Source organism: Peromyscus leucopus, chromosome 3, assembly GCF_004664715.2.
Source record: "Peromyscus leucopus breed LL Stock chromosome 3, UCI_PerLeu_2.1, whole genome shotgun sequence".
Taxonomy (NCBI): domain Eukaryota; kingdom Metazoa; phylum Chordata; class Mammalia; order Rodentia; family Cricetidae; genus Peromyscus; species Peromyscus leucopus.
The window spans coordinates 72,713,023-72,737,646 of NC_051065.1; the positions used below are offsets into that span (position 1 = coordinate 72,713,023).

General features: G+C 46.1%; 2 protein-coding genes across 2 annotated transcripts; one reads left to right on the forward strand and one right to left on the reverse strand.

Annotated features, from left to right (window-relative positions):
* Window positions 1–3,069: 3,069 nt before the first annotated feature.
* LOC114689778 (egl nine homolog 1-like) lies at window positions 3,070–4,617 on the reverse strand (the record flags this gene model as incomplete). The annotated part of the gene is made up of 1 exon (XM_037204305.1): window positions 3,070–4,617. A coding segment is annotated over one exon (1,056 nt), but the record flags the coding sequence as incomplete, so codon positions are not given.
* Window positions 4,618–20,688: 16,071 nt separating this feature from the next.
* Window positions 20,689–24,235, forward strand: Prr15 (proline rich 15). Its single transcript, XM_028864128.2, has 2 exons — window positions 20,689–21,597; window positions 23,143–24,235. Exon 2 carries the CDS (start codon window positions 23,298–23,300, stop codon window positions 23,673–23,675), a length of 378 nt encoding a protein of 125 aa, XP_028719961.1. The 5' UTR covers window positions 20,689–21,597; window positions 23,143–23,297; the 3' UTR covers window positions 23,676–24,235.
* Window positions 24,236–24,624: the final 389 nt, after the last annotated feature.

Sequence of the window (24,624 nt, forward strand, 5' to 3'; positions counted from 1 at the left end):
ATTTATTCCTCCAAGCAATTTCATTACAAGATAGAGTTCGGCAAGCTGAGATTAAGAATAACCAGAATTTATACCTGAGCCAGGGATGAGTCTGCTCTACTTAAGGTATCTTGATAATGGAGGGAATAGAATTCCTTGATAAGAGAGCAGTGGCTATATAGCATTATGCAGACTGTTCCATTCTTAAGGGATACATAGAATCGTCTGCACCTCCTTGAGTCACTTAGGACTCCAAATGTCCCAACTCCACAACTCTACTGAGAACTCTAGTGCAGGTCTGTTTAAACTACCAGCATCATGAGGTGTGGGAGCCCACAGAGACTTCCTAGTGAGAACTTACTCAGGGTCAGAGAATCTAAGCTTGCTTTACCCAGCAGGGCTGCATAATGGGATGATTTGACCATGGGCATGGTTACCAGGTATTTAGAAGGATCAACACTTGGTTGTATAATGTGCTTTGATGTTGCAAGGGAGAAGTCTTTTGCCTCTCCCCTTGACATATTATAAAAAGCTCTTTTGAATAAATTTCTGGGCTGTTGGATATTGATCCAGGCCCTCCCAAAGCTATCCTGTGTTTCTGTCTTTCCCCTCATCAGCTAGGTCTCTCCTTCTATCTGATATTTTCTTATCCCTCTCTCCTCCACCTAAGAACCCTTAAAAATGTGGGAGCTGGACTCCCACAATGAGGACATGAATCTTAGCCCTGCCCCTCCCTGGAATGGTACCGCATAGACAATAGGCATCTCAGGCTTAATGGTATGTATTTCACAAATAAAATTCCCATTTGGATGCAGTGGAGGGTAAGGGGATGGAGAAACAGCAGAATCTGGAAATGTACATCTGTCCTGTGCAGAGAGATATACTAACTTTCTATTAAAAGAAGTGTTGTATCCTTACAGAAGCACTGGATTTACAGCCACATGACCTAGCTTGGCCCAGGGTCAAGGCTTTTTAACATTTCTGAGTTTCAGGTTTCTCTATTTTGAAATATGAAAATGAATGCTTGCCTGCCTACTGTTCAACCTATCTACTTCATGGAATTGTCACAGAAGGCAGATGACATTGGAACATGTGCGAAGCACTACCACACGCCTTCACACACCTCAGTACCCCATCCCCATCCTCAGGCCCCTCTGCCCATCCTCCTGTGGTAACACACAGTTGTGCCTCAGAAACTACTGTGTCCTCTACTTATTTTCAGACAATCACACCCACTCTGCTTTTGACTACTATCTGTCAACAACTCTAAATTAGTTTCAAGATTCAGCAAGGTACCTAAGGTCCTGAACAAATCCCTTCTGCTTGAACCAGCCTGGAAGCCAGTCACACAGTCAAGGCTCCAGAGGAGCATGCCTTCTCTCTGCTGCTTAGCCCCCTAGACTCCTTCACCCCCACTCCATTTGTATCTCATTAAGAGATTTTTTTTTTTCCATGAACATTTATACATCTTTTTAATTAGATTAGCTTTACAAGCAACGTGAGAAGCTTTCATAGGAAACACCGCGTCCAAACCATGAGTCTCTATGCAAATCCTGAAGTGCTCTGCCTATTACGGATAAAGGTCTGTTCCACAGCTGCTTAATGTGTTGAATAAACAGCATCATAAAGCTTTCTCTTTAACCAGGATTAACACACAGAGGCCACAAATAGTTTTAAATAGAGCCCTGTTTTGTGCCACAAACATGAAATTGAGAGTTTGAGTATTAAGTGCATGACTATCCTGATTTCTTGATCTTTTCACAAATGACCTCCAGGAAAGTACATAAACTTTCCAGAAGATCTATAGTTTAAATTTTGTCTGGCAAGCACACACCCTCTTGGCAGCAGAGTCTGGGACTTGGTACACCAGTAAAAGTCCAATACAAAGTATACCAGGGACTCCCACATTGAAAGGCTGCTGCTCCAATCAAATGTCTTCTCCCACCAATGCCAAACAATTTCTCCAACTCTGAAACATGGTGCTTTTGGAAGGGCCACCAGGTGGCTGACCTCGAGCTGGCCCTCGGCTGGCAGAGGCACTTGCTGGAGAGGTTGTCAGCGGTTATTGGGGTTGAAGAGAAGGATGTGGGACAGAACTGGACTTCCTGCCATGAGCCCCTCACACAAGCACAGTGCTGAGTAACCCCTAATCCACACTCAGCTTTACTTGATTTTTTTTTCATGTTTTACATGAACAATAGCAATCTCTTAATAAGAATTACTGAGCTTTCCACAGAAAAGGTTTCTAATTGGATTCAAACTAGACAGCTGCTAAGACTGGTGTACGGTGAAACACACAGAAGTAGTTCTGTATACACACATTTTGGCAAAGATCAAGGTTAGAGATAAAACACCCAAGGGGACAAGGAGTTACACCCCAAATCTGTGCAAACCCAGGCTTTCTAAGGATACTGTAGAGGTGACCAGTCTGGCAGGCCTGGTGTGGTTGTGCCACACCGTCCCTCTTTTTTCTAAAGAGAGAAAAACCCATAAAACAAAGTGTCTGGTTTTACACTTCTTCTCATTTCTAAGCTACACACATGCCTTTCACTGGTTGTGAAAATGACACAGCTGTCCCAGGAGCCGGTGACCATGCTTGAGGCTACAACCACACACATGTCCACGTGCCTGGGGCCCCTGGGTGCTCTGCAACAGAACAAGGCTCTGATCTGGGAGGATCTGGAAGCACAGTCGAACTAAGGAGAAACCACGGGGAAAACTGTGCAGTGGGACAGACCGATGGCAGGACAGACCTGAAGTAGAAGAAAGCCCTTTGTCTTGGGAACCAGAGCAGAGAAGGACCTCAAGTTTATTTAGTGCCAGTCACTTAGCTTTGAAAATTAACTTAAAAGATAAACCCTTCTCCTGTGGCATTTTTCTTCTCATAATTCTGTAAGTTACTTGGTAGTCAGTGGTGACCATCTACTGTTAGGTTTCACTATCATCAAGGTGTGACAGCAGAGACCTTTACAAATTCAAACTACTGTGAGACAGGCCAAGAAAAACCTGTGGACTTCGGCTGCAACTCAACGCCCTTTCTTTACTTACAGTCAAAAGAAAACGAATCATCATTCACTGGCGACAATCATCGTAGGAGGTCTTTAGGGCAAAATTTAATAGCATGAAGAGGTTTACAAAAATAGATTGATGTTACTTTGAGGAATAATACTGTAATTTTTTTTTCTTAATTCAGTTTTGATAAATTGTACCTAATACAAAAATTCCCCGAATTCCAACTTGATATAAAAAAGAGATGAAATGAACTCAGTTAGATGATAGATCTGGCAAAATAGAAGAATGAAGAAAATCCTACATAGGGCCCTTGTTTCGTGTCCAGATGGAAAAGCCACTCTCCTCAGACAGCGTCTCCTCTTCAGTCAGTGGCCAAGTGCAGTCACAGATCTGGAGCTGACCCCACAGCAGTCACAGCAGACGGAACCCTCTGTTGGACGACACCTGGCAAAGTTGCCTGGCTCCCAGCTGGAACGCCAGCCAGGAGTCTCTGCTTATCCCATCCACGAGTCCACAGAAGGCAACGAAGCGGCTGTAGGTGGTGTGAGCACTGCTGGACCTAAGGCCCTGCTAGACGTCTTTGCTGACTGAATTAGGCTTATTGAGTTCAACCCTCACACCTTTTTCACCTGTGAGATATTTTACTTTAGCTCTTGCTCGTTCATCTGCATCAAAATACCAAACAGTTATTGCGTACCTTGTAGCATATGCTGGTTGTACTTCGTGAGGGTTGCGTCGGTCAGACCAGAAAAACAGCAGTCTATCAAATTTGGGTTCAATGTCAGCAAACTGGGCTTTGCCTTCTGGGAAAATTCGAAGTATACCTCCACTTACCTTGGCATCCCAGTCTTTATTTAGATAATATATACATGTCACACATCTTCCATCTCCATTTGGGTTATCAACGTGACGGACATAACCTGTTCCGTTGCCTGGGTAACAAGCAACCATGGCTTTCGTTCGACCGTTTATCCTGTAGTTGCCCAGCTTCCCGCTGCAGTGGCGGATCAGGTCGTCCATGCTGCTCATGAGCAGGCCGATGGTCTCGCAGCCGGGCTCCTTGCCCTCAATCCAGGTGATCTGGTCCCCCCGGATGTCCTTGGAAGAGTCACTCTTCTGGCTGACCAGCTGCCCGTCCGTGAACTTGCCGGTGTCGTGTAGGGCGCGCACCTCGTCGCCGATCTGCTGCCCGGTCTCCTTGCCCAGGAAGTCGTCCACTACACAGATACCGTGCTTGTTCATGCACGGCACGATGTACTCCAGCGCCAGCTTCAGCGCGGGCAGCGGCTTGGTCTGCCCGTTGGGCCGCAGCCCACCGCTGGGACTCAGCGCCTCCCCGGGGCCGCCGCCTGATGGGCACAGGCTGGCACGCTCCGGGCCCGGAGACCTGCTAGCCGGAGGATCCTCGGAGCCGGGCTCCGCCGAGCCAGGGCCACTCCGGGCCTGTGCTGCGTCCTCAGGGCCCGGGGCGCTCGAGGCCGCCGCGCTGTCCCCGCGCCGGGCCGCCCCGCCGGCGCGCGCGGCTCCGGGGGCCCCACCACCGGGCGGGGGCGCGACGCGGGGCTGCGCCGGCGCGGGCTGCGCGCGGGGGGCCTCGCCGCCCTGGCACACTAGCTTGTGCTTCTCATTAAGAGATTTTTAAGGTTCTAAATAAATGAGAGCCCTTGGTCCCATTTTCCCAGCCTCCACCATTCTTTGACATATTTCTTTGACATGTCTTACATCACATGTCCAGCAAATGCATGGTTTATACAAGTAGCACCGTGAGTGTGTAAGTTTACAGCCTATCTTCTTTCCTCCATGTTTCTGGAATATATCTATACTGACACATCGATCTAGTCCATCCACACTTACTGTTGCAAAATGCCATATTCAGTAATTTAACATTCCTAATGTCAGAGATAGAAACTAGGTCATTTCTGCTTTTCTGTTGATACCTGACATCTCCAGATGTATTTTCATTAAATTCTGCATCTACTTCAAGTCGAGAGCTAAATCATGAAGGGAAATTATAATCAACTTGACTAGCTTAGCATGCTTCCCAGTGGTGGTACCAACCCATTTTTCTCCCCAGCTGTGCTTGGGAGTGCTTGCCCGCACTTCATGTTCTTGTCAACACTTGGCATTATCTATTACAGCTAAATATTTTTGCTAAACTGGTGAGATTTTGTTTTCATCTTTCTTTCCTCAATTCCACTGAAGTTGAGCAATTCTTTTGGTCTAATGACTGTTTGTCTCCTCTGTGAAACTGGTCTTTCTGAAGTTCTACTAGGGCTCTATTCAACTTGTCTCACCTCTCCTGATTTGTTTTATTTATGAATTCCAAACTATCTCCTTTTCAGTCATCTGTGTTCTGTGAACAGCCGAAGCAATCTTGAACAAGAGGAAAACATGGCTGAGAGCATTAACATGCCTGATATCAAGCTGAGCTAGAGAGCCATAGACAACAAAACAGTATGGTATTGGCACAAAAAACCAGATCAGTGGAACAGAATAGAGGATCCAGATGTAGACTCAAGCAATCTCAGCCAAAGATTTTGGTTTTGACAAGCCAAAAACCACAGTGGAGAAACAAAACAATCTTCAACAAACAGTGCTGAGAAAACAGGAAATCAACATGTACAAGAATGAAATAGATCCTGTACAAATTCCACTCCAGATGGCTCAGGAAGCTCAGAACAAAGCTCAAATGAGCTAGAGAAAGTGTGCTACAGGAAGTATGCTGTAGGAAGTGCACTATGGGAGGTGTGCTATAGGAAATATGCAATGGGAAGTGCACTACAGGAAGTGTGCATCAGGGAGTATGCAGTAGGTAGTACACTATAGGAGGTGTGCTACAGGAAGTATGCAGTAGGAAGTACACTATAGGAGGTGTGGTACAGGAAGTATGCTGTAGGAAGTACACTATAGGAAGTGTGCTATAGGAAATATGCAATGGGAAGTGCACTACAGGAAGTATGCTATAGGAAGTATGCAATAGGAAGTGCACTATAGGAGGTGTGCTACAGGAAGTATGCTACAGGAAGTGCACTATAGGAGGTGTGCTACAGGAAGTATGCTACAGGAAGTGCACTGTAGGAGGTGTGCTACAGGAAGTGCACTATAGAAGGTGTGCTACAGAAAGTATGCAGTAGGAAGTGCACTATAGGAGGTGTGCTATAGGAAATATGCAACAGTAAATGCACTACAGGAAGTATGCTATAGGGAGTATGCAATAGGAAGTGTACTACAGGAAGTGTGCTGTGGGACAGAGACACAGGTTTCCTAAAAAGGACGCTGGTCATTCAGGAAGTAAGGCAAACAATTGACAAATGAGACCTCATGAAGTTGAAAAGTTTCTGTGCAACAAAGGAAACTGTCAAATGAATAAAGAGACATCCTACAGGACAAGAGAAAATCTTTGCCAGTTATATGTTTGATAGAGAATTAACATCTCAAATATACAAAAAAACTCAAGAAAAACAACCTGATCACAAAAGGGAAGTGAGTTGAACAGAAGAAGCTTAAAGGGGATGTGCCTTTCATTTCTACCCTCCGCCCCCATGTCTGTCTCTCTAAAGGGGGCGTGCCTTTCATTTCTACCCTCCACCCCATCTCTGTCTCTCTAGAGGGGGCGTGCCTTTCATTTCTACCCTCCGCCCCCATGTCTGTCTCTCTTGATTTTGAGATAGGTTCTCATTCTATACCCTCAGCTGGCCTTTTGCTCACAGCAACTCCCCCGTTTCAGGCTCTCAAGTGCTGAGATTACAGGGATGAGGCACCAGGTCATGCTATCTATTTCTAATATATTGTCAGATGTTAGGAATGTTGCTGAGTATCTATATCTCTATATCTGATTCTAATAACCTGTTGGATAATCTCATTAATGTTCATAGTCTTGTCTATATATCATCTTAGTTTCTGCATAATTCAGTGGAATACACCTTTAGGCAACTTTCCCCATTCTCCCCAGTTCTCATACTTCCTTCTCTTTTTTTCCTCCTCCTCCCTCTCTTCCAGAGGAATGGACCTCCAGTAAGGACAGCAATCAGATCTTGCTTCTGACTCTAACGAGAACGTATCTAAAATGTCCACATTTAATGTGATAGATGTTGTAACTTTTACACAACTGGTCCTCAAATTTGATATGTGTTGGAGTCACCTAGAAAACTAACGCCATGGATGCCAGGTGTGCTGGGAAAGGAACAGACTACACCACTGTGTTTTCACCGTGGTCCTCTGGGGTTCTGCTTCCCAACAGAGGAGAACCACTCTTGCTCATGAACATTCTATCACAGATTCTCCCTTCTTAACCCTGTGAGAACATTCCTTAAAACGCTTGCTTCAATGGTGTTTCATAAAATGCCCTCTTCTGCAGTCTCTTGAGCTATTTCCTCCATCAGCTGTTTATACAGTAATATAGCAAATATGTTTCTAAAAATTAAGCCATCCTTACTACCCTAGAAAACATTTCATCCTGTAATAGGTAATGTATTTTTAGAGTGCTGGTTTAGAGAATTATGCATCCAGCTCTTTACCTATTTAAATTTTATATCCGAGCTGAGGGTACAGTTCACTGAAAGAATACTTGCCCAACATGCATGAGACCATGAGTTTACTTCTCATTATAGGAAAAAATTATCAAGCTTTATTTATGGAACTGAGCCATAGAGGTTCATGCCTTTCTGCAATTCTCCTTTCCTACTTAGAAAATAGTTAGCACAAGGTTAGCTGCAAGGGGCAGAAAATCCAAATTCCAATAGACTGAATGAGACAGCAGCAAGTTATTTGTCTCTCAAGAAATTCTGAGTGGATGGTGGAGACCTGGTGTAGCAACAGCATGCGGTGGAGGGCCAGGGGCCTTCCCTCTGGGGTCTACTGCCTATCTGCTGCCCAGAGCTCCCTCACCCAGTACTGTCTCCTCCCGCAGGAGGATTGCTGGTGGCAGGCACAGAGGGCAAGCAGCACTGTGGAGCTATGTCAGCATGGAGCAGACACTGAGACCAGCCTCGCTGCCTTGACTCATGACTCGCCACTCCACACGCTGGTGTGCTCCCCCAAAGCAAGGTACCCCGAGAAAGAGGGAAGCTCCAATGCAGGAAATATGGACAACGGTTCCAGGCGTCCCTAGGGCAGGCAGCCAGGAAGAAAGCCCAGAGTGAAGGGGCATGGAGGTTCCCAAGAGTGGCTTTCCCAGTAAACCCGAGAGACACACAGTGTTGATGGGATCACGCGGGTCAAGAAGCACACTGTGATGGTTGCTGCTCTCAGCACAATGACGAAGTAGCCGTCAAAATCCAACTCAAGTGAGGAGGAATTCGGCTCACGGTTTCATGGGAATCAGTCTGTCGTGGAAGGGGGAGGGGGAGCAGACAGCTAAGTATAGGACTGCAGGGGCCTGCAACTACACATCTCTAAGGCCTAACCCCACCTGCCACAAACTTCTCAAACAGCAGACTTGCTTGGGAGCAGCTGTTCCAGCACAGGAGCCTGAGGAGGACAATCAGACTCACACCACAACATGCACTAAAAGGTTACGGGAAGGGCAGAAAGGGACAAGGTAAACAAATAGAAAATTTTTATTTTTAAAAAAAATCAATAATTTCATGAAAAGAAACTTGGAGAGTAGATGTGTATCTGTAGATTTAAATGTTTAACCTAAACAATATCTGCATAGGCTCAATATAAACATGGAGTAGACAATTAAACCAAACGTGTGATATGTTTTCTGGAAGGAACATGAAGGAAGAGAAAGAGTCGCAGTGGCATAGGTGAATTAAGTTCTCAGTTATCATGCTAGGGCTGTCTAATGCTCGATAAATCAAAAGAAAGCATAATACCACCATGTTTGGAGGTACGGAGAGCTGTGAGGACCAAAAATAAAGTCAAAAATCATTGGAAATGGTGGGAGAGATAATTGTGGGAAAGACTTAAGGTAAGGGACTGTACTGGCTGGTTTTGTATGTCAACTTGACACAAGTTAGAGTCATCAGAGGAAGGAGCCTTGGCTGAGGAAATGCCTCCTTGAGATCCAGCTGTAAGGCATTTTCCCATTTAGTGATCAATGGGGAAGTGCCCAGCCCATGGTGGGTGGTGCCATCCCTGGGCTGCTGGTCCTGGTTTCTACAAGAAAGTGGGCTGAGGAAGCCATGGGAAGTAAGCCAGTAAGCAACATCCCTCCATGGCTTCTGCATCAGCTCCTGACTCCAGGATCTTGTCCTGTTTGAGTTTCTATCCTGACTTCAGAGTGGGTACTAAGAATTGAACTTGGGCCCTCTGCAAGAAGAGTAGATGTTCTTAACCACTGAGCCACCTCTCTAGCCCCAGTAAATCCCTGTGATTTTCCAAAAACATTTTAAAAACATTCAGCCCTTAAATGTACAAACATATACTATTTTAATCAAATAAAAACAAAGGAGAGTCATGCTGTCTGACATACTAGAGACATTACTCCACAGATCTCTTCCTTCTCCTGCGTGGCTCTGTGATGCAGGTGATTTGTTGAGACCCCAGAACTACAGTCTGGTGATGGTGACCTTCCTTCTGAGGAGCTCTACCAGCCATTTCTTAATTCTTTCATGTCTCATTGCTCTCAGACCTACCCGGTATACTTTTCCCTTAACTAATTTTGGTGCTTAGAGATAAAAAACCTTGCCTGAGTCATATACAGAAAACTCCTGCCTGATTGGACAGCCATTGAAAATGCTCCTGAAAGCAGTGTGACTCAGAATGAATTGTCACATATTACATATTCTACAGTAAATGTTGTTGGAGCCAGGAACCGGCCAAGGCCAACAAACAATATTGGGAACACTTTGTAAGACTTCGATGTTACTTTCAAAAAGACTTTGGAATTGACTGATGGGTTGGTTGGTTGGTTGGTTGGTTGGTTGACTAATTGATAGAGTTTACTTACACAAATTTTAGCCAATAAAAGAAATTAGTCACAAAGAAAGCAAGCATTCCCTGGGTGTCTACTGTATGGACAGTATGCTAGGGAACTAAATAAGCATATTGTCTACTTTAGTCCTGGCTGCCTTCCAGAGAAGTAAATTAAATTATCCCCACTTTACATACAAGGAAAGCAGATTCTGGAGACACCAGGCAATTTTCCCAAAGCCACCCAGTCAGCATCCAACCCAACTGTCAAGTCTTTTTTGTAAGAAACTTATTTTATGACAATCCCCACAGCTAATCCCAGCTCTCTGTGATCCCAGAGGGCATCACCACTTAAGCAACCATGTGTGATTTAGTTTTGTCTGAAAGGGAAAGTTAGAAGACAGTGACCTAATCAGAATTTTTGAAGTATGATTCTTCTGATAGCCTTGTTAACAACAAAAGTTTTTCGATCTAATGATTAACTAAATGCAAGTAAAGACTTAAACAGGCAAACGGGAGAAAAGGCACTGTACTGGGTACAGACGAACTGAAGCCTGCTCAAAATCGCTCCACCTCTCAAGTCTGGTGACCTTGGAGAAACTGCTTCAACTTCCAGGATGATTCTGTAAGACTGGGGGTGCACATCCCTCAGAGAGGCTCTGGCCATTCAAAGTGAGAGAAGCCTGTAGTGAGATTCAAAGTTTGCCGTTATTACAGAGCTTTCCAGTTGCAGTTGAGGCATTTCCTCTTGCTATGTAAATGAAATTGCATCTGTGTGCACATGCCTGAATGCTCACTAAGTGAAAGTATGCAAAGGAGATGCCCCTGTGCTTGTCCTGAGGACAGATGGGCACCCTAAGCATCACTCACTCCCCACCCCCCACCCCCCCCCACACACACAGCCCGAAGAAAGGAAAGCAGTGACTCTTTGTGGATTGCTGCTCCAGACACTGGACAATCCCTGATGAAGGTGAGGAAACCAAAGATCACCATGCACCTTTCACCAGATAGCCACCTCTGCTGTGCTCGTGTGACCCACGGGGCTGACACATCAGGCAACCACAGAAGAGAAAACACAGCCCAGCAAACAGAGCATAACGGAACTGCCACTTCGCACAGGGACACGAACAACAGTAGAGAGCGGGTCACCTTTGCAAGGAGCCCTGACCTGGAATCAGGTGACCAGCAGGAGAACCTTGCCTTAAAGGACAGCACGTGACTTCCACTGACATCAATGGTTTTCTGACAAATAATAAAGCTGAATTCTCATTGTTCCCTGAGCAAGGTCAGACGCCTTATTGAGCCTTGCTGGAGAATGTCCTGCTCTGAATTCCTTCAGTTCGGTTTTTAACCAAGTCTCAGCAACAACCCTCTACCATAATATCTCTGTATTTTTACCACCTACCCCATTTCTCTCTGTTGTTATTTCAGCACGATAGTTTTCTTCCAACATGCTAGCAACAAAAACAAACAAACAAAGCCAGGTTTTGTCTACCAACCACACTCACATCAGATTAAAGGGAAACCAAGCTGCTGTCACATGGAATGCTGAACAACATTTCATTGCTGTTTTATTGCTTTTCTTTTTTCCAAATCAGTCATTTTATAATCAAAGACTCCAATAGCTATGTTTTCTATGATAACTCATTCAACAATACTGAGGCTATTGTTGCAGGCCCCATTCCAGGTGTAAAGGCTCATTGGTGACACATCTACACTCATGTGGAGAGACGCACAGCAGAGTGGGGGACTGTGTCCCTGCACTCGGAAGCAGGTCTCCCTGGGGTCACATGCCAGCTCTGACACCAACCAGCTGTGTGATCTCTGCAAAGCAGTAAGTTTTCCATCCCTTGTTTCTTGATATATAATAAGAATAATGGCTATGTCATTGAACTCTTAGGAAAATGAGTATTTATAATATGCTAAGAGGTGATTCTAGAAGTATACATGATACAAAGCAGGTATCATGTAAATGATGGTTACATAAAATGGGACTATTAACTAGCAAGGGAGACCGGGTAATTAAACAAATAAATAAATGAACAAGAAAGTCAAGCGAATAAGACAAACACCCCGCCAGATGTGTATAATTAAAGCATATTCATGGCCTTGGTGGGGGTGGGTTGTTGGATGGATTCTCCACTGACAGAGGTGAACTCAGAAACAACTTCTATCTTGGTAGTTTCTGGAAGCAAAAAGAACATGTTCACAAGCCAGAGACTCACCCAAGGTAAAAATTAACAGAAGATGCTGTCCTCATTAACTCCAAGTCCCCAGGGGGCCTGATGATTTCAGTGAGTGCATGACATAGCAAAAGATCTTTCTGTTCATCTTCCCACAGGTCTGCATGGACAGTTAAGTTACAGAAGAACAGGAAAGACTGGAGGGGGTGGGGGTGAAGAGTAAAAGCACTGATGGATGTGTCCTCAGAGAGTGTGGATACAGACTCCAGCTTGCACGAATTTGTTTACTGTGTCTAAAACAATCCCAAGCTGTGAACTTGTGGTGCTCCTGTGTGCTAGCTCCCCTGAACTCTTGAAGATCTCATAAGTCATATTTTTTGTGCCATTAAATAATCCTACCAATAACCAGGAAATCAAAGAGAAAAATATGATGTTCAAGAATACCAAGAAAAAAGACTCTGTGAGTAGGAATTGTCAGAAAAGACAAAATAGACTTCTCTCTTAATTAGGATTTCTATTGCTGTGAAGAGACACCATGACCACAGCAACTCTTATAAAGGAAAAACACTTAATTGGGGTGACTTACATTTTCAGAGGTTTAGTCCATTATCATCATGGCAGGACATGGTGGTGTACAGGCAGACATGGTGCTGGAGAAGTAGCTGAGAGCTGTACATCTTGATTCACAAGTAACAGGAAGTGAACTGTATCACTGCATGTAGCCTGAGCATATATGAGACCTCAAAGCCGGTCTCCACAGTGACACACTTCCTCCAACAAGGCCACACCCACTTCAACAAAGCTACATCTCCTAATAGTGCCACTCCCTTTGGGGGCAATTTTCTTTCAAACCATCACAACCTACAAAGGCTTCAAACTTTTGAATAAATGGAGCTTATGTGGGTTGTATTTAAAGAAATCATATATATATATATGCCTTCAAGAAACAGGACACTATAATGTCCTAACATATCTGTAGTAAAACTAAAGAGAGTACTTATCAAAGATCTAGTTACAATGTATAAACTTGTGGGAGTCCCTGGGAGTCCAGCTCCAACCTGTGGAAGGGTTCTTTCCAGGAGGAGAGAGGAGAGAGGAATGAGGAAATGATAGATAAAAATATAGAAAGAAAGAAAAACTATATAGAAAGAGATGATAAAAAAAAATAAAGACACATGATAGCTTCAGGAAGGCCCTGGATCAATACCCAGTCACCTCGAGGCTTATTCAAAAGGGCTTTTTATACAATGCCAAGGAGCAAGGCAAAAGACCTCCCCCTTTCAAGATCAAAGCACACCACACAGCCAAGTGTAGACCCTTCAAAATACCTGGTAACCACACTCGTAGCCAAATCATCCCATTATGCAGCCCTGCTGGGTAAAGCAAGCTCAGATTCTATCCTTGAGTAAGGTCTTACTAGGAAGCCTTTGTGGGCCTCCACATAAAATAGTGGAAAGATTTAACAGCTTTTTAGGTGTAGCATAAAAGAGAGAATATAGCATCATATGGCTCAAAAGGAATAATCCAGAACACATCACAGAAAGCCAAAAGGGGTGGGGGAGAGAAGGTAAATTAGAAACCATAGCCGGACACACTAAGGAGGCAAATCAAAAGAGAGATGGAGGCAGCTGGCAATGCTTGAAAAACTGGCTGGGAGTTGTCAAAACTGAGCAAGGACTCAAATTAACAAAACAATACAACAAAGAAAAATAATCCGTATTTATGTACTGAATAATAGTAAGAAAATCTAAGACAATGAGAAAAATCTTAATAGTGGAGGGTGGGGTGGGGAACCAATTATGTTTAAACGAAGTTACAGATTGACAGTTAAATTCTCAACAGAAATAATGTAAGGGGTGTGTGTGTGTGTGTGTGTGTGTGTGTGTGTGTGTGTGTGTGTTTAAAGAAAACAATGAATGACCTAAAATTTGATACCATTAATGATACCATTACCAGAACTGGAACAAAATAACAGACAAGGGCTTAAAGAGACCCTCACCAGCTAACTATTGAGGAAAATACGAAGGGTAGTATCGTGGTTAATCCAAATTGTCCATTTGAGAGGCTGTAGAAGCACCAGAAGAGCAAATCTCTGAGCATGTCTATGAGGGGTTTCCTAGATTACGTCAGTCCATGTGGGAAGATCCACCCTAAATATGAGCACCACTGTTCCACGGGTCTTGACTCCATTACTCTCTGCTTCCTGGCTGTGGATATGATGTGACCAGCTAACTCCGATTCCTGCTGCTGTACCTTCCCTGCTGTCCTGGTTAAGTTTGTTGTTGTTGTTTATCAACTTGACACAATTTAGAGTTATTCCAGAGAGGAAGCTTGATTGAGGAAAGGTCCCCACAGATTGACCTGTGGGCATTTTCTTGATTAATGATTGATGTGGATGGGTCCGAGCCTGCAGGGTTGGAGTGGTACTGTCCCTGATTCTGTAGTGCTGAGTTGGGTAGAAAGCAAGGTCAGGAAGCCATGGAGAGCAAGCCATAAACAGTACTCCACCATGGCCTCTGCTTTAGCTCCTGCCTTCGGGTTTCTGCCTTGAGTTCCTGCCCTGACTTCCTTCAGTGATGGACTGTGGCTTGGGGTGAGTAAGCTAAATAAACGCTTTCCTCCCCAAGCTGCTTTTGGACCTGGTGTTTTATCACAGCAATAGAAACCCTAACTAAGACACCTGCCAGGATGGACTGTACCCTGGAACTGGGAGCCAAAGCAGACCCTTCATTAAGCTGTTTGATCAGGCATTTTGTTGCGGCAACAAGATAAGTAACTAATAGAGATATATTTCAGAGAAATATGTTCTGAGGGAGATTATATGAGATATAAGGACTACAAAGTAATAGGATAAACAGAGGCCACTGAGAGGATAAAAGCAACACGGGCAACTTTAATTTAATTTTTCTATGGAACGTGGCTTAGTGGGGGCAAGTGAGTTGTCACAAAGGTTTCACTGGGGTAACAGTGTGACTGAAGGGCAGAGACTTTTTGGGAAGAGCAGAATAAAGTGGCTGAAAGCTGGTGTCATGTGACCATGTAGAATTGTGTCATATAGGGCCTGTAGGTCGTAACAGTGCATAACAAGAGGGCGCTATTGAGGGGCTGTAAGCATGGAGATCATTGTTGTGGAATATTATTTTAAGATGTATTACAGTTGTTTATGCTGTGGAATATTTGTTTAATGATGCAAAGATGTGTTGCATTCTTTTATGCTGCATTTGTTTAACTTTGTGAAGCTGTGTTACTTTGCCTGTCTAAAACACCTGATTGGTCTAATAAAAAACTGGACAACCAATAGCTAGGCAGGAGAAAAGATAGGTATGGTAGGCAGAGAGAATATGTAGGAGGAGAAATCTAGGAAGAGATATTGAGGAGTAAGTGAAGGAGAGGAGGACTCAAGGGGCCAGGCACCCAGCTACATAACCAGCAAGAAAGAAAGGAAGAAAGAAAGAAAGAAAGAAAGAAAGAAAGAAAGAAAGAAAGAAAGAAAGAAAGAAAGAAAGAAAGAAAGAAAGAAAGAAAGAAAGAAATAGAGGGGTAAATAAATAAATAAATAAATAAGGGGTAGAAGAAAAAAGAAAAAAGAGGGGGAAGGAAGGAAAGGAAGAAAGAAAGGTATATAGAATAGAGAAAGACAAAAGCCCAGAAGCAAAAGGTAGATGGGATAATTTAAGTTAAGAAAAGCTGACTAGAAACAAACCAAGCTAAAGCTGGGCATTCATAAGTAAGAGTAAGGCTCCATGTGATTATTTGGGAGCTGGGTTTCACGCCCCCCCACCCTATCCCCACCCCACCCCCACCCCCACCGCCGCCACCTGCCAAGAGAAAAGATCAAAGAGCAAAGAGTAAAACAACCAACTACATTAAGTGAGCACTCTGGGGACCATGCGGGTACAGGATGGATCAGGGACAGAGTAGGAGAGGTTATGCAGATAGGTTCTGGTGAGTCCAGTGGAAATATGTGATGGTTTAGATTATGGAGGAGCAATGAAAGTGAGGGGTGGCAAGTGAGTGAAGGGGCGCTTAGGAAATCAAGTCGACAGGCTTTGGTTCACACTGGGTTGGAAAGTAAGCAGAAGCAGGAGCTGAAGACATAGCTTTAGACTGAACATTTATGCTCTGCCCCACAAGCAATGCTATTTAGAAGTGGGGCAGAATTAATGCTTACGTGAAAGACCATGAGCAGCTCCTGGAGGCCCGATTATGAACAAGAAAGGTCACCGGACACTGGCCCTGCTGGCACCTTCACCTTGGGTTCCTCAGTCTCCAGAACAGTGGGACACGAATGTCCAGATTTGTCAGCTTCCTGGTTGCATTAGTTACTTTTCCCATCGCTGTAACAAAAGACCAAGAAAATCAACTTAAAGAAGGAAGGGACTATTTGAGCTTAGAATTTGAGAACCTAGCTCATCACGGTGGGGAAGTCATGTGGCTTAAGCTAGGTCTCTATTGCTGGGGTAAAGACCATGATCAAAGACAACTCGGGGAAGAAAGGGCTTCTGTCATCCTATAGCATATGGTGAACAGACGTCGGGGCAGGAACCTGGTAACAGGAACTGAAGCAGAGGCTAGGGAGGAATTCACTTCCTGGCTTGCTCTCCAAGGCTTGCTCAGTTTGCCATCTTGTACACCCAGGAATAACACCGCCCACGGTGGTCTGGGCCCTCCCACATCAATCATTAATTAAGAAAATGCCCAACAGACTTGCCTATAGCAATCCGATGGAGGCATTTTCTCAACTGAGGTTCCTCTTTCCAGCTAACTCTAGCTTGTAGCAAGTTGACCAAAAACTAGCCAGGACATCATGGTGACAAGAATGTAAAATGGCTAGTCACATGACATCACAATCAGGAAGCAGAGAGAGAGATGAACGCTGGTTTTCACTCACTTTCTCCTTCCCCCTTTTATTCAGTCTTAGATCACATTCCTTGAGATGGTACTGCCTGTGACAGAGTATCTCTTAGGTGATGCTAAATCCAGGCAAGTTGATAATATACATTAACCATCATACTAGTCTGTGGTACATTGTCGTAGCAGCCCATAATGCACGAAGATCTTGCATTCCAGGTTGCACTATTACACAGGTATGGTGCCAGTCATTTGGACAGAAGATTCTGGAACAAGGACAGATAATGGATGTGAGAGATGATGCTGGGATATCCTGCTTTCCATGTATTTAAATTGATGTGTGTGTTGGTTACTTTCCCTTTGCTGATAAACCATCATGACCAAGGCAGTTTCTAGAAGGAAGGTTTTATTGGGCTTTATGATTCCAGAGGGATAAGAATCCATCATCGACAAAAGCAGCAGGCATGGCAGCAGGAACAGGAGCTAAGAGCTCACATTTGAGCTAGAAGCATCAAGCAAGAGAGCAAACTGGCGGTGGGGTAAGGATTTAGATTCTGAAAGCCCACTCCCGGTGATATGCTTCCTCCAGCAAGGCTTTACCAACTAAATCTCCCCCAAACAGAGCCAGCAACTGGGAACCAAATGTTCAAATGCCCAAGACTATGGAGAAGACTTCTCATTCAAACCACTCCAATATGACTTAATGATGAAATATCGAGGAACCACATAAATGCTCCGTTTTGTAATTCAGAGAGACATGAGCTGAGGACACAGAGTCAAGACTCACCTTCTTGTAAATGATATTTAAGGCCATGCGTAAGACAAAGATGGTCAGGAGACTTAGGGCTGAATCTCAAAAAAATCCAAAGTGTAGTGTCTAAACTCCAGTTCTGGTGTTGGGTTGCCTCATCCTGCATCCTGGCTCTACCACCACAAGGTGTTCCCCGCAAAGTACCACTTACATTCTCTGTAATAGCTACCAGCTGCTGATAGGATTGAAAGAAAGAACACATAGATAGCAGGAGGCCTGGTACTGACCTCACTGGAACAGCAATAGACAGACAGACTGACTGACTGACTGATGATTGATTGATATGGCAGCTTGCCCTGAGATTATCAATAAGAAGGAAGACTAAGAAGGAGCCGCCATGGAGGGAAGGAAGAAGATGTAAAATAGTGGATGTTTTAAGAGGAAGCTGAAGGTGTTGACATTGCAGATAGGCCAAAGGAGAGTGTCATTGTGTGCTCTCACAGTCCCAGGGATGTGGAGAAGCCATGTTAGTGGAAGAGGCGGGGTGCCACACCTCCCTGTGAGTTACAATGAAGTGTGTTAACTTCAGCACATGAAGACCATGCATCTGAGAACCAGGCAGAAAAGAAATATGCTTGGTTCCATCCGAGAATCATGGTGACAAGAAAGATGGTTGGTTGATTCCAACAAGAAGGAAGACTGGTGAGTGGAGAGATCTAGGTCAGCGGTGGTGTTTGCCTAGCATGCTCAAGCTCCAGGGTCGCATCTTCAGCAACCTGGCAAAAAAATCAAGGAGAGCTGTGGACATCTGTAGCTGGAAGAAAGATCCAGCAGAGACACCACCACCCCTGCCCTGCAGGACAGCTAGATGAAGCCCTAGCCAGTTCCTGTCACCAGCATTCTGCATGAAGTAGCTTTGTGAAGAAGGAGAAGAGGCTATGACTTCCAAACCCGTGATCTGGTGTCAGGACCCCTGAGGAACAGAGAGGGGAGAGGGCCGGCTCAGAGGGCTGGCTGTGGGGACTGACTTGCAGAGAGAGCTAGCCCTGGACAAAATTTGGCCTCGCTTAGATCAACTGCTTAGAAAACCGTAGGAAAGGACCATCTATAGATGCTCCAGGAATGTGTCTAGGAGATGGGATGCTGCAAGCTGTAGATTCTCCTTTCGTGCCTGGTTGCAGTACCCACTCTAAACAGTTAAACGAATCCAACAGTGATGTGAACGCAAACAAAGCCCAATGGAACATGCAAAATGACAGAGTTGGAGGCTGTGAAGGAAAAGAGAAATGCACATCCAGCTGTCAGAGGACAGGGGTGTCCACAGAGAAGGAGAAAGGCAGGAGCTAAGGGAAGGAAGAAAGGATGAGGACAGATGTGAAGGGGACAGCAAGGGCAAGAACAAAGCCTCACGACACACCCCATCTCTCTTCTGGTGGATGATGAGATTTTGGTTTCTCCCATTTTGACTGGCTGTATTCCTTAAGCATTTGCTTGGTACCCTTCCCAAGTCCAGCCCTATCGTGGAGACGTAAAGATGTGATCAGTCTCCCAGCCCCTCCAGACATTTCAGTTTTCTAAGAGAGAATGTCAACTCCAAGCTCCAAGATCCTGGTTTTAATTCCTAGTATCCAATATCTGCCTTGTAGAAACTCATCCCTTAAGCAGGCCAGCATTTATTGTGCCCGAGAGAGCAGCTGTTGTGATTCTGCTCTGGGCCACATTCACAGCTACCCTTGGAAGCCTGTGTTGCATTCAGCTGTCCAGCCTCACCTCCCACTTCACACCAGCCACTCAGCGCTCACATCACCTGCCTGTTCTTTGAGCCTTGAGAACCGCAGTATCCTTCACACCTTGAAGTTCCTGTACCTGCTATTTACCCTGGGAGGCTCTCCATCCCCTGTGCCTCACTTTACCTTTCCATGTACGCATTCACCGCATACAGAGGGTCATTTTGTTTACAAGGTGCTTCCACACAACCCATAAAACACAACAGAGACACCTGACATTGTTGAATGTAAATAAGGAGCTGAGAAGTGGAGCATCTGTTTATTGAGAAAATGCCTGTGGGCTTTGTCAAAACCACACTGGGTGAGGAGCCATTCGGCAAACTAGTGTTTTTTTCCCCTGGTGTCTTTCACCCATGTCCTCAACAATACTAGGTCCCAGTTCCAAAAATGGCGATGACACCCCAGACAAATTGTCCTCATCATTTGGCATCTTCCTCTGGAGAGAGTCCTCCTCTAAATGCTGGCAGCTAGTCTTTATCCAGCACTAGTGTTATGATTTAATGTGCCCACTTTAGAACTGCCACCAAGGAGTCAGAGTTGGTGCTATGCCAGAGTTTGAGGCCAGCCTTGGTTACATAGTGAAGTGTTATCTTAAAGAAAGGAAGAAAGGGGGAAGACAGGAAGAAGGGAGAAAGGGAGGGAGGGAGGGAGCTACTAATCTCTGGTAAGAAACAAATCACTTTCAAATACACAGAGCTGTGTTCATTGTATTTTTTTAAATTGTACCCAAATGAAGGAATCAACAGAGTCCTTGTATTTTTCTCCTCCCTGGTGTATTGAAAGGCTCTATAAAATTCCTGCCTATCAAATCTACATTGCAAGGGATTTGAGTGGGTGTTCTGTCTCCCACCAGGTTTATTCTGCAGAAAGCGCTCTGCCTGGACTGCATATCTTAGAGGCCAGGAGTCCTGCTTGTATGTCCATGAGCTCAGAGACCCCAAGAATTGCTCTTTCAAGACATCCTGCAAGGTGATGGAGCAAACTGTAGCTCCCCCTTCATTAAAGAAATGTCTCCTCTAATACTATTTTGTCAAATAATCACCTAGCTAAAGCTCTCTGCACAGTGATGGAGCCCACTGGTTCACTCTCTCAGCGGCTCAGGGCTGGAATTATATAGTTTGGGGGGGGGGGCGGGCTGTCAGTTCGTGGACACCCAGACCTGAACGATGCTTAGTAGCAAAGGCACTCAGGCATCAAAAGAACCCAGGGCCAACAGCCTGCTGTCACTTGGTGGTTAAGCTAGAGTCAAAACTCCAACTCTGTTCCTTTTCGCTTCAGCGGGCAGTCCTGGGCAACTGTTTAACCTTCGAGTGCCAAGATTTCCTTGCAGGCCTGGAGAGGGTCACAGCGCCTGGTCCTGGGGTGTTGCGATGAGCAAGAGGGTTAATCTACCTAGTACTAGGAATAGCGCCCAATGGCAGCAAGGACATGCTTCGAAACATTCAGCCTTTTAACTACGGGCGTTTGAAACTCTCCAACATGTCCGAGTTTGGATCAGCGCTCGGAATTAGAAAACTTTGAAAGCCTGGGACTCAAACCACAGAGCAAGAACGGAACACGGACAAGGCGCGGCTCAGTACAGCTTTTTCTCCAATCAGAATCTTCAAGGCTGAAGCTACGTTTGAGACCATGTCCAATCTGGTCTCTAAGAGGGCGGGATCACCAGCGCCTACCTGCACCTGTAGCTGGGTGGCTGCCTCCCGTCCCACCCTGACCCTCCCCGCCTCCGTGGTTCTAGTATCTTCAGTCCTTTGGCCAGCCACCAGCAAGTGGGCAGATGTCTCTGCGTGTTCCTACGGACGCTCAGGAAGGGCGAGTGCGCAGGAGTCAGCAGCCGAGGTCCCATCTCTCAGCGGTGCCGGAACAGCGCAAGCAGGGAAAAGGGACGCTGTTCAGAATGTGAGACTCCCACCAGGAAAGGCTGTCTGGGTTCTCCCCGGGGCAGCGGATTTGACAGCCCCTACGACCTAAGCGGACCGTGCTGTCAGCCCCGAGTTGTCCTTTGGGTGTGCGGGAGTCAAAGGTATTGGGCCAGAGCAGCAACAGCGATTCCTGCATCACTTCAAGTCGGCGCCAACCCGCACCCAGCCTAAGCTTCAGGCAGCCCGGAGACGTCCTTTAGTGCTCTGAGAGTTAGTGCGGCCCGGGGTCCCGGTGACCCTGGAAGCCCCTGCAGGTGAGTGAACCAATGTCCCTCTGAGTCTGACGAGGCAAACCCTGGCCCTGCGATGTCCCTCGTGATTGCTGTCCGGCGCTTCGCGGTGCGCCTCCTCCTACTGCCAGAGGAGAGGCCCCAGAACGGTGCTCTGCCTACTTTTACATTATTTGTCATCTTTTCCTTGTGCGATTCTCACAAAGCCTTTCCATGCACAGCACGTTGATCACTGTGGAGAAGAAGGTGTCGGGTGGAGAACCGAGGCGTTGTGGCTGCCCACCGCCACCATTAATTAATACTTGCCTTGGGGCATGGGTTTGTTTTTCCGATTTGCAAAGTGGGAGGGAGAACGGTGTTTGCAAACCCTACCTCTGACGGTGCCTGAGGTTGTAGGCGCCTTTCATAGGGAAAAAACTTCGGGCGGTTTTGCTTTTACGGTTTCCTAGCCCGAGTGTGTCCCCTGGGCATCCTGGGGAGAGGGGGCCGGTGGCCATATCTGCGCCGCCTCTGTGCCGCCTACCGTAGGCGCAGAGACTTCCTCTCTCCGGCAATTCAGGGAGAACCTGCAACAACAAACGCAGCCCAAGATTCCCTCTTTTGAGCACTTGCGAATCCTAGGAGCGCGGTGTACGTGGGATGCGAAGAGCGGAGCTGAGTGCCCTGCCCACTCTCGGTGGTCCTGTCCAGTTGCAGGTGCATGGGAAGTGTGCGAGTAGCCTGGCTTGCAGTATTAGGGGGTTGGGGGCTCCGTTATTCAATGTTTGGGGGAAGAAGAATGTTTTTTTCTGGAGTTCTGGTTGCGCTCTCTCCTTTGGAGGATGGTATCACACAAGTATCAGAAGTCTTTAGTTTATTACTAAGATGATTAAGAATTAGAGAGCTAAGGGAAGAGGGGCTGGGGCCCGCGGCCTTCCTACCATCGCAATATTGGCCTCCAGGGAGTAAAAAGAAGAGTGGGGTGGCAGATTTTCAAAGGAAGTTAAGTCTAGACGGCCTCAGAAAGTCACAAGGCAGAAGCAGTCTGAAGCAGTTTGATGTAAACACAACAATATGCTTGTGTGTCCGACTTTCTCTCTTGGATACACTCCCAAGCATCACCACTCAACATCGTAGGGAAAGGTTTTAGATAAATTTCAATCTGTTTGCCTGATCTTCACTGTTCACCTGTAATTGGCAAGATACACTAGGTGGTCCCGCCCCCTGCGCCCCCCCCCATTACTCCTCTTCACGGTGCTCCTGTGAAGAAACGCCATTCTAGGGCAGTTGGGTGCCTACAGTGGTCCTTATACAGTCAGGTGGAGTGGCCAGTAATCCCTTTGGATCCAGGCTGATCAAGATGATCAGGACCTCCCCTGGGTGGTTACTGCACTTACTCAGGAGCTAAGGCAAAGGTTGAGGCCAGGAGTTCAAGGTGATCAATCTATAGATCAGGCGGTGTCCTGCTGGAGGGCACTGGGTCCACCGAGCCTCCTGCGTCCCCATGGCTTGGAGCTCCAACTCAGAGGAAAGGAGAATGGGGAGCCTGTTACTCTGACCAACCCAAGTCTTGTTTTCCTCCCTGTGCAGGAGCTCCCTCGATTCCCACCAGGCAGCCTGCCAGCGTGGAAGAAACCTGGAAAGGCTGGAGTGAACAGTCTTGAGACCAGGGAGAGAGGAGGAGGGGCGTCCTGGCCCAGGCCCTTCCCCACGCGGGGCGACCGTGGTCCCCAGGCCTGCGGGCCATGGCGGACAGTGGCGGCTCCACCACCAGCAGCTCCAGTCCCTGGTGGAAATCACTAACCAGGAAAAGAAGCAAGGAGGTCACTGTGGGAGGGCAGCCTCCTGTGCAGCCAGAGGCCGAGGATCAGTCACCACCTTCCTTGGATCGGACTAGCAGCTCTCGAGAGAACCAGCATTCCGATGTCCTTGGGGACACCCGAGGGGAGCCTCCAGAGAAGTTGTGTGAGGAGAAACCCGGCAATAGCCGGCGCAATTTGAAGATCTCGCGCTCAGGCCGATTTAAGGAGAAGAGGAAAGTGCGTGCCACGCTGCTTCCTGAAGGAGACAGGTCCCCTGAGGAGGCTGACTTTCCAGATGACCCCCAGGAGGACAAACAGTAGCCTGAGCGAGCGAGCGAGCGAGCGAGCGAGCGAGCGAGCGAGAGAGAGAGAGAGAGAGAGAGAGAGAGAGAGAGAGAGAAACTATTACCCAAGTTCAGAATATTCAGAGGCCCAATATTTAAATTTTTTCTAGAGTGAAATGTCAGCTGAGTTTTCAATAGTCCATGATCAAAGACGAGTAAGTATTTATTTGTGGGAAGGATAGATATCCGCTTCCGAGGAAGTTGGCTTTTTAAAAAGTTATTCTGAGGCCTCGCTGTTGTTCCCATCACCTGTGGAAGTGAAAAGGCTGAATGGATCTCTTGGAGGCAATAAGTATGTAATCATCTCTCCCGCTTCCCAAATGAGGAAGCCATGCTCTTACCGAGAACTCCAGCGAGCAAATTACAGTACTGTTTTTAATGACTGAGAAATGCACTTTCGGGTACTACCCTAGATTTATTCCTATGTGGAGGGGTGGGAGAGAACCCCCCTCCTAGTTTAGAAGCGTTGAGAAGATTGTTTTAAATGAGGACTGCAAAGTCTGTTTATTGTGCACTATTAAATTTGTTGAACTGTAAGACCTAAGGTGACTTTGTATTTTTTTTTTCCTATCCTAACTTTGAAACTCATCATACTTTGAAACAGCATGCAAGGTCCTAAGTGACAAGGTTAATTATTGGCCACACACAGCTGCTCTTGGAGAGCTGCTGGGCAAAGAACTTTTCTAGAAACCAGCAACACCCAGCTGGAACGAGTTTGCCAGATATTTCAATTTGCCAACCAAATTCAATGGAAGGGAGGTACCGATTCATGCTACCTAAAGTCTCCTGTTCGCCCTGTGCATTTCCACAGAGTACCTCACAAAGCCAATAATGTGTCCTTTTCAGTGTCCATTGTGAACCTCACAAGAATTATCCCAACACATTTTAATGCATGGACTGAGCTCATTCAGTCTGTGCAAAGCTGC